This window comes from Cydia splendana, chromosome 21 (assembly GCF_910591565.1).
Source record: "Cydia splendana chromosome 21, ilCydSple1.2, whole genome shotgun sequence".
Classification (NCBI taxonomy): domain Eukaryota; kingdom Metazoa; phylum Arthropoda; class Insecta; order Lepidoptera; family Tortricidae; genus Cydia; species Cydia splendana.
Genome location: NC_085980.1, coordinates 8,247,531 through 8,262,042, shown reverse-complemented (window position 1 = coordinate 8,262,042; position 14,512 = coordinate 8,247,531). Strand labels below are relative to the sequence as shown.

The 14,512-nt window shown below is 37.7% G+C and overlaps 1 protein-coding gene across 1 annotated transcript; it reads right to left on the bottom strand.

The window, feature by feature from the left end:
* Positions 1-629: 629 nt before the first annotated feature.
* On the bottom strand, positions 630-13,626 carry LOC134801216 (uncharacterized). Its single transcript, XM_063773748.1, has 4 exons — positions 13,540-13,626; positions 12,561-12,725; positions 7,642-7,797; positions 630-812 (listed from the first exon to the last, which is right to left on the bottom strand). Exons 1-4 carry the CDS (start codon positions 13,615-13,617, stop codon positions 636-638), a joined length of 576 nt encoding a protein of 191 aa, XP_063629818.1. The 5' UTR covers positions 13,618-13,626; the 3' UTR covers positions 630-635.
* Between the last annotated feature and the right edge of the window lie 886 nt (positions 13,627-14,512).

Here is a 14,512-nt window from a genome sequence, read left to right as displayed (position 1 = left end):
AGAGCAATTTTCCGATGAAAATGAGCGTCAAAAAAAGGAAGTATCATAAAAAAATATTCTCATGTTTGACAAAACTTTTAGATTTTTTTCTAGTATCACATACTGATACAAATAAGTTATTTTGTAAAATAATTTTGGACTGAGGAATTACTCGGTTCAATATATAATCAGATTTGTGTTTTTACCTAACTTAGGAGTGTTTTTTTTTTATATTTATAATGTTAGTCTCGGCTCATACTATACAATAACCAAGCTAAATTTCATCGACTGAGAAATTAATGCATGGGTCTCCATACAACAACTTGCTTCATTTACTACACTATAGGTAATAGTTACAAGAATTCAGAAAATCCTGGGAGACATAATATGTTAAACGCTACAACTATATTTTACAATTAGAATGTCCTTTTATGTAGTCAAGTATTATTAATGCCCGTATGGGGTGTTACATGTGCGTTTCTTTGGCTAAAAATACTTGCATGACTTTGACTGCCTAATTTCAAAACTACAACCCTTTTTCGCGGAACAGATCTCGTTCCTTGAAATGCAAACGGGAAAACGTTTAAAATCCATCGTACCTTTAAATAACCTCATGAATAGGAAAAATAAAAGACCTGTTACATTCAAAGTTACATTCAAAGCTGTTCAATAATAAAATCGAGCTTCAGGCATGCGATAAAAGTTTTCATGTTCTTGCAAGTGCTGTCCGGGTTGTTGTATAAATTAATGGTCACCTGGTAGCGGCCCGCCGTGGCCCCGTTGACGGGAAGATCGTCGTTGTCCGCTTTCAGGTCGTGGACTTCGTACGGACCCTGAGAACGTTATAAACTTATCCATATTATGTTCACTAATTTGGTGTCCAGAGTGATGGTTAGTGCCGATAGTGGGCGTGTAAGTCATGGGATGGGATTACCAATAATGATTACTCGTCATCGTAAAATACCACATGCCTGGTACTAGTTTTACTAAAAAATTTAATACAAATAAATTATTTAGATTAGCGAGTAGAAGTTTTACACGCAAAAACTCGCTTTATTTTCTTTGTGTAGGTACATTAAGATTAACATTTTTTAATAACGAAAATGATTATTACCAGTACCATACATAGATAGGTAGTAGCTAGGTAGGTATACGAGTATGTCACGTACCTAAATGTTCATGCCAAGTTTGATGAAATTTTTAAATCAGAACGCAGCTTCGATTGTATGGGAGCGGCGTTTAGGTGGCGGGTTCATGTGACAGTGAAAATTTACATAAGTACTTATAGTCTGTATCTTTAGGTATTTAAATAAAAGTAAACATTAGATGACCAAATAATCTATACATATAATAAAGCTACCCTAATAGCATTTTCTTGCAGGGATTTGGTTGGGCCTTTGTTTACGTATTAGTTGGGCAACCGTTATATTTGGCCGTACGATTTGCTGGAGGGCCCTCGACAAAGGCCCTCCCGAAGATTCCCAACAGAGGGCCATAAGAGTATTTTTTTCGTTGGGCCTATTTAAATAAATCATACAATTATTCAACGGTGGTGGTTTTGGTTGGGCCGTGGTTGGGCCCATACACATTTGTTTGATGGTTGGTTAATTGTTACATTTGGCCGTACGATTTGCTGGAGGGCCCTCGACAAAGGCCCTCCTGAAGATTCCCAACAGAGGGCCATTAGAGTAATTTTTTCGTTGGGCCTATTTAAATAAATCATACAATTATTCAACGGTTGTGGTTTTGGTTGGGCCGTGGTTGGGCCTATACACATTTGTTTGATGGTTGGTTAATTGTTACATTTGGCCGTATGGCTTGCTGTAGGGCCAACTGCAAAAAAATAAAAAAGGGCAATTTTTTCGTTGTACTTCTGTTTGCAAATTCAACAATTACCCAACGGCAAGTCAGGTAGGTCGGTAGGTAGTCGTGCACCAGGTTGGAGGCCCAACACAGCTTGTCCCACAAAGGGCCAACATTGTAACTTTAACGTTGGGTCTTGTGTAGGATTCTTACAATACTACCATAGGTAAATCGTTGTGTAATTTATAGTGGGCCTACAGTCTAATTATGTAATGGGCATTTGTTTACGAGTCCTACAGTTACCCTACGTTAGGTAAGTGGTTGTGTAATACGACGTTGGGCCTTTGCTGATAAATATTACAATTACACTACGGTAGGCATTGGTTGTATACCGACATGAAGGTCCTAGGCACCAGTTGTTGTTAATCTTCTCTGTATCGTTCCAATTTTAGTATATGTACTGCCGAAGCAAGTACACTTACTATACACTCTAATTTGTATATATACTAACCGCACTTCAAAACTTCGTAAGCGAGATTTATGTTTTTTGAGATTTAAATTGAGAAAATGTTGGTAAAATACAATTTTTTAAATTAATGTATAAATTTTATAGTTATAGCTATTATATTTATAAGTTACTTTTAAAAAATATTATGATTATATCCGGAATAATCGAGAAAATAACTATAACTTCGATGTTTGGAGACAGTAACGCCATCTAGTGACGCCACAAGCAAAGTTCCACAGCCAATGTTGGTAAATGCGACATTTGTCGTCATTGGGCCATCGGATGATATCGTTGATTAGCCAACGTTACCAAAGTAAACAAAGGAGGCCCATTGTTGGGCATCAGTGCCACAGCCAATGTTGGTAAATGCGATATTTGTCATCAGTGGACCATCGGATGATATCGTTGATTAGCCAACGTTACCAAAATACACAAAGGCTCATTGTTGGGCATCAATGCTACAGCCAATGTTGGTAAATGCGACATTTGTCGTCATTGGGCCATCGGATGATATCGTTGATTAGCCAACGTTACCAAAATAAACAAATGCCCATTGTTGGGCATCAGTGCCACAGCCAATGTTGGTAAATGCGATATTTGTCATCAGTGGACCATCAGATGATATCGTTGATTAGCCAACGTTACCAAAATACACAAAGGCCCATTGTTGGGCATCACTGCCACTGCCAATGTTGGTAAATGCGATATATGTCATCATTGGGCCAACTAATATTATCGTTGTTTAGCCAACGTTACCAGAATACACTAAGGCCCGTTGTTGGGCATCCGTGCCACAGCCAATGTTGGTAAATGCGGTATTTGTCACCATTGGGCCAACGAATGTTATCGTTGTTTAGCGAACGGTAGCAAAATACACAAAGGCCCATTGTTGGGCATCACTGCCACTGCCAATGTTGGTAAATGCGATATATGTCATCATTGGGCCAACTAATATTATCGTTGTTTAGCCAACGTTACCAAAATACACAAAGGCCCGTTGTTGGGCATCAGTGCCACAGCCAATGTTGGTAAATGCGATATTTGTCATCATTGGGCCATCGGATGATATCGTTGATTAGCCAACGTTACAAAAATACACAGAGGCCCATTGTTGGGCATCACTGCCACTGCCAATGTTGGTAAATGCGATATATGCCATCATTGGGCCAACGAATATTATCGTTGTTTAGCCAGCGGTACCAAAATACACAAAGGCCCATTGTTGGGCATCTGTGCCACAGCGAATGTTGGTAAATGCGATGGTGGGCCAATACAAATTTTAATGTTGGCTACGGAACGAACCTCATCCCAACGTTTTCCCTACCGTTGGCACCGTGGGCCCCAACGAAAATGCTACTAGGGTAAGGACGGTCGAAAGTCTGTACATGGAAGATATTTGAAAAAAAGTTGGCTGGGTATACTTAGAATCGCTAACAGAACACGTTCCAAAAGTTTTTAGAATTTTTGTCTGTTTGTCTGTTTATCTGCTTATCTGTTTGTCTGTTTATTTGAACGCGCATCACGTGAAAACGGCTGAACGGATTTTGATGAAAACTTTACTAATCTGTCAAGAAAATTCCCGGCCAGGTTATAGGCTATAAAAATTCAACCTCTAAAAGGGGGGGTAGCCACAACACTCGATTGACTTAAGTTTGCCCCTGAATCTTATGGCGCTACTTAGGAAGGAGGGGCAAACTTTATTCAAATATGTGCTACCACTATTGAGTACCCTGGTAAACTAACAGATGGCGTTGAATTTAATATGTTGTGACATGAATAAGCCACCGAGGAAAGATTTTGCCAAATTAACTCTAAGTTTAGAAGAGGGGCTACGGATATCAACAAAAATAATTGAATAATTATGTTGATTTAATAAATTAATAATACGACAAAATTAAACGACAGTAAATTAATTGCCCCTCATTGCACAGTGCCATCTTTTGGGGAACTGAGTAAACATTAAGTAATCAAGAAAACTAAAAATTAGTTTACATAGTTACGTAGTGGTAAAATAAACACACATATAAACACGCGTATAATTGCATAATTATTTAAAATTATAAATTTTCTCCATCATGAATTATACCTAATCGTAATTATATCGCCCCCATATCAAATCCATATTCATACGTAGGTATCGCCTCCTTTATGCACTTAATAATGGCGACGAAGGTGGGTACTTTGAAAAAAAAACATTGACCTCTGTCATTTTCAGTGCCGGATTAACCCTTTTAGTTTTAAGCAAAATAAGCACTTGCTTAGGGCACCACGTCTAGGGGGCACCAAAACCGTAGGCAAAAAAACGCGCAGGCTGCATCAGCATTGCAGTCGTCGTGGAGTAGGTACCTACATGAATCTTTTATACGTGTACAAAGTACCCATCTAATAACGAAGGGTCGTAGGGATCAAGTAAGGGAGTGAGGGTACGTAAGAACATCTCCAACGTAGGCTTTCGATTTGACCTTACGCGGAGGCCCTTAAAGTCATGGAAAAAAATCTTGCTTTCGAGCTTGCGGCCAGCCGATTTTTTCGACATAGGTTACCGATTTTATAGCGTATTTTGCTCTCTTGCACGCCAGCTTTGTCGGCCAAGCCGAGTTGCTCCTTAGCCGCGATCTTGAGACCTAACTGTCAAAAGGTCTGTCTGTTATAAGGGGCCCCGTGAAAGCCGAAAACTAAAAGCATCCCATCAAGTAGCGCTTTCGAGTGAAGTCAAAGATCGAGCAGTAGAAGAGTCGTGATTACATGCATAGATTCGACTTCAAGCCACTCTTTTGCAGTTCGGCGTAAGGTCTTATGCGAGGTCTTCTGCCTTATGGCAAAGTTGATCTTCTGCCTTAATTACACTTGGGTGCTTTAATTATCCAAATCTAAGCTTTCCTCTTTCGCAGCTGGGCCTTCTGCCTTGCTCACACTTCACATTCACTTGGTCAATTCCAAGCTCTGCTTTCTTGCATCTTTTCTGATGAGAACAACCTCGCTGAGACCCTTAAATATCGAGCCCTATCGAAGCTAGGCTGATAGAAAACTGTCCCATCCCTTCTCTGTATGAAATCCTGGATTCGCGCCTGGTTGGGACTAAAAGTAAAAATGTACAACTGTCTATCAAATTGCGTTTTTTATATCGAAAAAATTTCGCGTTTACAATCACGTTATAAGATATGATAAAGGTGACATTCGGTTGGCGACTGCAGCAGCTTTACTCTGTTGCAACGTTACTGCTGCAGCACTGTCAATTTTCGTAATAAAATGATGTGACTGATTTCCATACTAAAAGTAGATATGTACAACTTACAACTGTCTAACATCAAATTGCGTTTTTATATTGAACAATTTTCGCGCTCGCTTCGCTCGCGTTTTTAATAACTTTATAAGTCAAATTGCGTTTTTTATATCGAAAAATTTTCGCGCACGCTTCGCTCGCGTTTTCAATAACATTATATGATATGATAAAGGTGACATTCGGGTGGCGACTGCAGTAGTATTACTCTGTTGCAACGTTACTGCTGCAGCACTGTCAATTTTCGTAATAAAATGATGTGACTGATTTCCATACTAAAAGAAAAAATGTACAACTGTCTATCAAATGGCGTTTTTATATCGAACAATTTTCGCGCTCGCTTCGCTCGCGTTTTTAATAACTTTCTAAGTCAAATTGCGTTTTATATATCGAAAAATTTTCGCGCACGCTTCGCTCGCGTTTTCAATAACATTATATGATATGATAAAGGTGACATTCGGGTGGCGACTGCAGTAGCATTACTCTGTTGCAACGTTACTGCTGCAGCACTGTCAATTTTCGTAATAAAATGATGTGACTGATTTCCATACTAAAAGTAGATATGTACAACTGTCTAACATCAAATTGCGTTTTTATATTGAACAATTTTTGCGCTCGCTTCGCTCGCGTTTTTAATAACTTTTTAAGTCAAATTGCGTTCTTTATATCGAAAAATTTTCGCGCTCGCTTCGCTCGCGTTTTGGCGTGGCGACTGCAGTAGTATTACTCTGTTGGAACGTTACTGCTGCAGCACTGTCAATTTTCGTAATAAAATGATATGACTGATTTCCATACTAAAAGTAGAAATGTACAACTGTCTATCAAATTGCGTTTTTATATCGAAAAATTTTCGCGCTCGCTTCGCTCGCGTTTTCAATAACTTTCTAAGATATGGCGACTGCAGCAGCATTACTCTGTTGCAACGTTACTGCTACAGCACTGTCAATTTTCGTGATAAAATTACGTGACTGATTTCCATACTAAAAGAAAAAATGTACAACTGTCTATCAAATTGCGTTTTTATATCGAAAAATTTTCCCGCTCGCTTCGCTCGCGTTTTCTATCACTTTCTAAGATATGGCGACTGCAGCAGCATTACTCTTTTGCAACGTTACTGCTGCAGCACTGTCAATTTTCGCGATAAAATTATGTGACTGATTTCCATACTAAAAGGAAAAATGTGCAACTGTCTATCAAATTGCGTTTTTATATGGAAAATTTATCACGCTCGCTTCGCTCGCGTATTCAATTACTTTCTAAGATATGGCGACTGCAGCAGCATTACTCTGTTGCAACGTTAATGCTGCAGCACTGTCAATTTACGTGATAAAATTATGTGACTGATTTCCATTCTCAGCTGTAATGGGCCAATGAACGTCACTCAACTAAAAAAAAACAATGTGATCTCGATGACCCTAGGGAGAGGGGGCACCATGGTCTAGAAATGCTTAGGGCATCAAAATATCTTACTCCGGCAATGGTCGTTTGCGGAGTCAAACGATTTGGGACTCGCATTTTATACGCATTACCATGCCTTCTCGAAAAAAATCGAATCATTCGCGAAAGTCTCGCAACGCATTGAGGTTACAAGGGGCACGTGGTCTTCCTCAGGAGTCTGAAGAAGACCACGGTGAGTGGGAGGCGCTCTAGCCAGGCAGGCCGCTTCGCTTTCGCTCGCGCGCGTATACCTTACTGTATCGACTGATATACATTTTGGAGTGTAGTTTTATTTAGTGGTACCTAATTGTAAAATATTTTATCTGGACTACAGTCCTCCAGCATATCCATTTGTCAACTTTACTTCAAGTTCCGCCTCCAGGGGAGAGGGAGAGAAATTAGGATTAGAAATTAGCCGCTTACTGACACAGACCGAATTCCACGCGGGCGGAGCCGCGGGCACAGCTAGTATAGATTAAAGTCAGGTCGTTCAGTGACGGATCCAGGCGGTGTTGTTTGGTCAGTTAACCAATAACTGTTATAACTACCCGAAAGTGTACAAATTGTTTGTTTACTTTTATGTAAATGCCTAAAGATACAGAGATTAAAATTCATATATTACTGATGCACTTACAGCAGCAAACGGGCATATAGTAGGGAAGCCGAAGTAGCTGAAATATTTTGCATACAGACTTTCCTCCTTCCCGAACTCCTTGCAAACGTCACATATCTCGTGGGAGATGATCATCTCGTATTGGCCGTTGATTTCTCTCTCGACCATTAGTTCAACCTGCAATGCAAAGCTCAATCTAAGCGCGTAAAAATATCTAGCGGAACATAAAGTAGCTATGCGGCGTAAACAAAAATCCAACTTGTCGGCACAAGGCCCTTCTATTAGTTGGAGATAGTGTGTCATGAAACTCATGAATCTAGTATGACTGGATCAGGCATGGGGGTTGCACTGTGATTCCGCCGTAGGCCATCAATCGAAAAAAGTCATGAGCGTATCCCGGTCTAAAAGGTAAGTAAAATGATACACTAATAGACAATCTGTCGAAAACTATAAATGTCACAATAATACATTGCAATTATCATTTGCATTTGTGCAACGAAAGTGATAACATCTAATCCCTCATTAGCAGTGCACTTTTGACGCCGTAACTTAATCACTTTGTTATCGTGTATTATTATTACTATTTGTTTATTAACACATGGTGAGAACATGAAAATCCAAGAAGAAGGTATGTACTTTATTTTCTAATATATTTCATGTATATATATGTGTGTTTGAATTTTATACATATTTTCTACGAGAGGCCTATCGTTTTGTAAAAAAATATTCTTAACTACGAAATCAATTTGAGTTATACTTTGATACCGACCTGTGTCGAGCTAGAGGCATACTTCATTTTAAAGCTCAAACTGTCCTTAATAAGGGCTGTAAGTTTCATTGTCGTCTCTTCTAGTTACATGGGTATCAACGAATAAGTGGAATTAGCCAAGAACAATGAGATTTTTTTCTAACATATTTATGTATTTGTTTTAGGTACTATTATGAGATGTGCTATTTCAAGGCGACTATTTTTGATATATGGCACTCCAAACAAGACACGGAAAATGAAAAATCTCAACATGTTCTGGGTACTTTGACTGAAATGTCACCTCTTTCTGAGAACATTGAAAATATCGACATGAAGATTTTAAGCGACAGAATTTGCAATTTATGCAAACGATTTTCATGTTATTAGAAAAAGACTTATTGTAGTCAGTATAAATTACTAGAAAAATATGCAGTTTGGCTTGCTGTAACGGAGTATATTGACGTAAATCGAAGTATTGAGCCGCGTATTTTGCAGCAGAAAGATAACGTCTATTCGTTCCCTTCTTGTTCGCGTGGCCGTCCGAAAAAAGATTTTAATGACTGTAGTACGTTAACTACTAAAAGGATAAGACTTGCTGAACTATCCAACTTAGATACGTCTGCTGTTAATACGTTGCTCAATACTTCCGCTGATGCCAATTCTAGCTCTACAAAAATCGACGAATGCGATGTTTTGTCGCTTATTGCAGAAGCTAAGTTGACTAGGCACCAATATTTATTAATTACGAATTTTATAGATACTAAGATATCAAAATATTGTATAAAGTCCTTCCTACCAAAGTATTGTTAAAGCTAAAAAACAGTGTTATCCTCCTATTATAACTGTTACCGAATCATCCGCCGAAGTCGAACTTCAGAGTTTGTTAGACCACACTGCCACTCGGATTCTTGAGTCACAAAAAGATGTTTTAGTTAGAGTGCCATGCAAATCTCTAGATAAAATATCTTTAATAGGCAAATGGAGTTTCGATGGCAGTACTGGACATGGCGAATATAAGCAATGTTTTTCTGATCCCAAATTACAAATTATACTGTTTTTTTATTTTTTATTTGATGTTTATTATAAACAAGAAACATTAATACCACAATTTTTCCAATGAAAATCGCAGTGTAAAATGGTTCCAACAACATTTCCAGGCATAAAACAGACGTATGCGTTTAATATATACAGTGTGTAAGTCTAATACGGGCGATAAATTAAATCGGACATAGTATTCATTAGTGTAATCATGAAGTAAAAGGTTTTTTTAAGTTGCAGTTCATTACGAGCCCATAATTAATTTTTTTTAATTTTCTTAGCAGCAATGTACTGTAAACATGGTTGCGGTACCGAAATGTCAAATGTTCATTAGCAATACAACAATAGCATTTACAAACTTACCTATCTGGAGGAACATTCACAATACATGTTAGCATTACACTGCGTTTAATGTTTTGTAGTTATTTTGGTAGATTAAAGTACTACTAGGCGTGTTAAAAGATATTAAATCTTATTTATTTATCATGTTTATCAACAAGAAACTGACTTCATTTTAATCAGTCACGATAACAGCACTTGACGTGATTATTTCTAATCTGAGCAATAGACAAGCACCTTTGATAGCACACCTTTTTTGAAAATTCATTAATATCAGTATCTCATAAGTGATTATTGTGTATTCATTTCGTATTTAATTTGCCTGATTTTTTATACCAGGATGGCGGAAAATAAGCATACGGCCCGCCTGATAGTTGTACAGTTATTACCAAAATTATTTCGAGAATTAACTAAACCGTCTAAACACCACAAAACTTGGTACATTGTGTGAAAACGTGGCAAACTCTTTGGTGGAATTGCAAGTTTCTTATTTTATTTCAACTCTGATTTGACAATGTCAGTCTTTCGATTCAAAAGTAATCGTATGTTATAAAAATGCCTCGTTTAACAACTTTTACTGCTCCTGAATTAATGGACATGATTTTAATTTACGGTGAAACACTACAAAATGGTCATCGAGCGCTAGCTGTGTACAGAGAGCGATTCCCTCATCGGGTTGTACCAAGAAACGCTCGAGTAATTGTAAACGCGATACAGCGAGCTCGCGAAGGATTGCCCGTAACTGGAAGGGTGGAGGGAGCAGCTATTCACGATGAGCTTCCAGTTCCATTGCAAGACCGAATCCTTCGCCATTTTGCACTTAATCCTGAAAGTAGTACAAGGGATGCAGGAAGACGACTTAATACGAGTTGTTATTTTATGGAGTCAATCAAACGTCGTTGCGAAACCTGTTCTGAAATACAAGGAAGGCACATCGAGAATAGGTATTTGCGGCGAAACCGGCAAAACTAAACTCAGGTTTCTCAGAATTTGTATTGTTGTAAATTGTGTTTTTTAGTTTTTTAGTTGGTTTTCTTTAGAAGTATTTCAGCAACTTCAGTACATTTCAGTTGTAATTTCAATGGGTCGTTATTAAAATAAATGATTGCTTTAATAAGATTTTTTGATGTAATTTGATTTTAAACTAGGTAGTCATTTCGTCAGATAAAAAACATCATACTTATTTATTATTTACCCACTCATGACAGTTAATGACATTACATACGCAATAGGAGTTTTTGAAAGTAACTGTCAACGAGCGTTTAACGTGAGTGTGTTTGCATTACATTGCGGGCTGAATTATTTTGTATGGACAAAATTATTGTTGCAACTTTAAGTAAATGTTATCTAATTACCTTTACTTTGTCCTATACTAACCACCGTTAAGAGATTCGCCCGTATTAGACTTACACACTGTATTCTATATATATTCATAAAAATGACATAAATATACCAATTCATATTACTTTCATGGTATTTTAACGTTTATAATAGATAAAAACCTCTATTTCGCGGTTTAAGTATTTATGGCCGCCCTTGTATGGGAGCGGAATCACTGTGGGTTGGGGGGAAATGACCGAACGGGATAGTCTTATGTATCTTTCAGTAGGAGTATAGTCTGTAGATTTGTAACTGGCCCCGAGCCGCTAATCCTTTGTCTATTGTCAAGTAAAACCACACGTGCCTTTACCTGTAAAAAAAGGGTATTGTAATTATCTACAAGTTACTGAGTGCTGGCGAGTCGAACCAGTCTAAAATGTGTTATCCAGATGCGTAACAAAGGCGCGTTATCGGAGAGCGCACCTACACTGGTTTTTTGAGCGTTGGACTAGCCCGCGCTCAAGTGCCAATTAAGAATAATTAAGACCTTTTTTTGCAGGTACCTAAGTACCACGTGCGGTTTTACTTAACAATAAATAAAGGATTAGCAGTTCGGGGCCAATTACAAATCTACAGACTATAGCAGCGAAAGCGATCTGGATGGATCAAGTACTCCCTCGCGGACGCACGCGAATAGCACATCTATAGGATCCTACCATCTATGTAGTGCGTATACGTAAATAGGGGCATGGGCATGTTATGCGGACACGGATGATTTGCCCTAAGGCCCAGTGGGCCCGGGCCAGATATAGGGGCGGCAGTGTATATGACACCGTAAGATAGTCTACAATCTAACGTAGGTTAGGTTAGGTTAGATTGTAATCTCCCTACCGTCAGTTTATAATTTAACTAGCGATATTATAAACTGACGAGTGTTTACAATTTTACGGTGACATATATAATTATTGCTGAGAAAGGGGCGGCTAGTACTTAAGTACTATTATATAGGACCTGGGACCTAAGGCCGCTAAGACTGCAATTTCGCCACTGGTATGCGGAGGGACGATAGTAGATAGGGACGAAACAACAATTGTAACTAGAAATGTAACTACGAAAGTAGCTTATGAGCGAGACAAGGTGAACCAGGTGAAAGGTAAAGAGAACGATATTAAAATGAAAAAAGTAAATGATGAGAAAAAGGACGAAAATCGGTACCTATACTTATGGAAGAAAAAACATACTGCGCGGCTCCTTAAAGTCAATTTAAGTTGGATGCCAAGCGGATGATGAAGAGTGAAATATATATGTGAACCATTTGAAAAAACTCTGTTAATGGTACAGTCACCTGCAATAATATGTTACTCTTCGAAGTCCGCATTATGTGACGCCCTCTTATGGCTCTACAAATAAGATCGTGTCAGATATTTTTGCGGCCTTCGTTGTGCAGCATATTATTGAAGGTGACTGTACTTAATACCTTTTTAATTCCACTCACCATAGTAGCACTGTCGAAACCTTTATGAAAGTATATAGTGCCGGCCATGTACGAAGTCGATTCATTATATCTGTCGACTTCGACGGCCGACGTATCCACGAAGGCCTGGCTCGATGGGTCGGGGCACACATATACTGGCGAGTCGAAGTTTAGCACGAATTCCGCCTGCAATGGTGAGAAATATGGAGTTGTCGCTTAGGTATAGGTAATCAGAGATCGGACAGATTGGCGTCATTGCTCGCAATATAACTCCAAATTTGATTAAATAATTAATCATTTAATATTTCTTATATTGTAAATTTACTATTGAATAAAATAAATAAATAAAAATGTAGTTTAATTATTTAAATATTTTTTTTAACTGAGAGTAATTTTGTGCCCTAGTCAATAAATACTTAGCACTTAAAATATTTTTGATACAAAAAGATGACGTACAGAAATTTTTGAAAACATACTGATGATTTATTTTAATAAATTTACATTATAAGAAATCTTTGTGTTATTTATTGATTAGGAATCAAAATTAAACCTCAAGTAAGAAATTAATTAAATTATTCATTGTTTAATCAATTTAGGAGTCATGTCCACATTATTGCGAGCAATGACGCAAATTTGTCCGATCTCTGCTTATAATAGTTATATTGGCATTTTTCCTTAATTACTTACCACCCTTGTACAGTCACCTGCAATAATATGTTACACAACGAAGGCAGCAAAAATATCTGACACGATCTTATTTGTAGAGCCATAAGAGCGTGTCACATATTTTTGCGGCCTTCGAAGAGTAACATATTATTGCAGGTGACTGTACAGTATTCTTACAGAGACGGAAGTTATGTAGACTACTTACCTACAAGTCCTACACCCAAATGCTAGAGGTTGGTTCCTGATACTGGAAAGGCAGCGTTAGGCTTTTCCATTGTCATGGCGCTAATAAATAAATAATAAATAGAATAGGTAAATTTATATAGGTACTTACATCCACAGGACCCTGGCAGTCACAAACACCAATCAAATACAGGAACAAAAAAATGAACATCTCTTCAAAACTCATCATTGTAAACAGTGGTAACTACAAACTGGCTTATTTATTTTAAATACATTCTACATTGCGTGCGGCATCAGATAAACGCATCTGATTATCTGACATGGTGGTAGAATGTCAGATATGTTAGATATCTTTAACAACTTAATAGCTGTCGTTATAATTAGGAGGAAGTTCTGCTTAGTTAACAAGTATATAGCGTGTATGATAATCCCCTGGATATTCCAATAAGCAACGTAGAATAGAATAGGTCATCAACATTCGGTGAAGCTTGAAATAGTTAGTCATTGAATTTTAAACAGATAACGCGGCTGATAAATTATTTCACTGCAAGAGCATTTAAACAAACAGAATAATGATAGGTAGGTTCTCTTTACTGCGATAAACTTTACTGAAATTGTTAAATTTTAATGTTATGCTGTGTTGAGTTTAGATCTGGTTTAGATGTAAGGCGTTGACAGCAGCTGACGTTTATTTCATTTCTGCTAAATACCTAGTGTTTTATGCCTTCAATTTTAGCTTACTCTTTGCTGGCAAACAAGTTTTGCCCATAAGTAACTTATGCCATAAACAGTAGAATAGAAAAAAAACTTTTTCCCTCTTTTTAGAGTTATAATATTTAGTGTAAGAAAAAAATGTTTCTCTGTGCCAAGCAGTGCCAAGAGAAAATATCATTCTAGAAATGATTTCTTTTCAATTAACTGCGATTTTGGGAACCGCAAGCAAAGTGTTTATTTATCTTGCTTAAAAAGAGGGTATTACTGCAATGTTCTGCCGCCAGAGTGCAGCACTAGCGCCTCTAGTAAACCATAGAGTATAACTTACACATGTATATTGTGCCGTGTACTGTTTTTTGACAAATAAATATAAAATAACGAAATTTCGATTTTCTTGTTTCGCGGTAGAC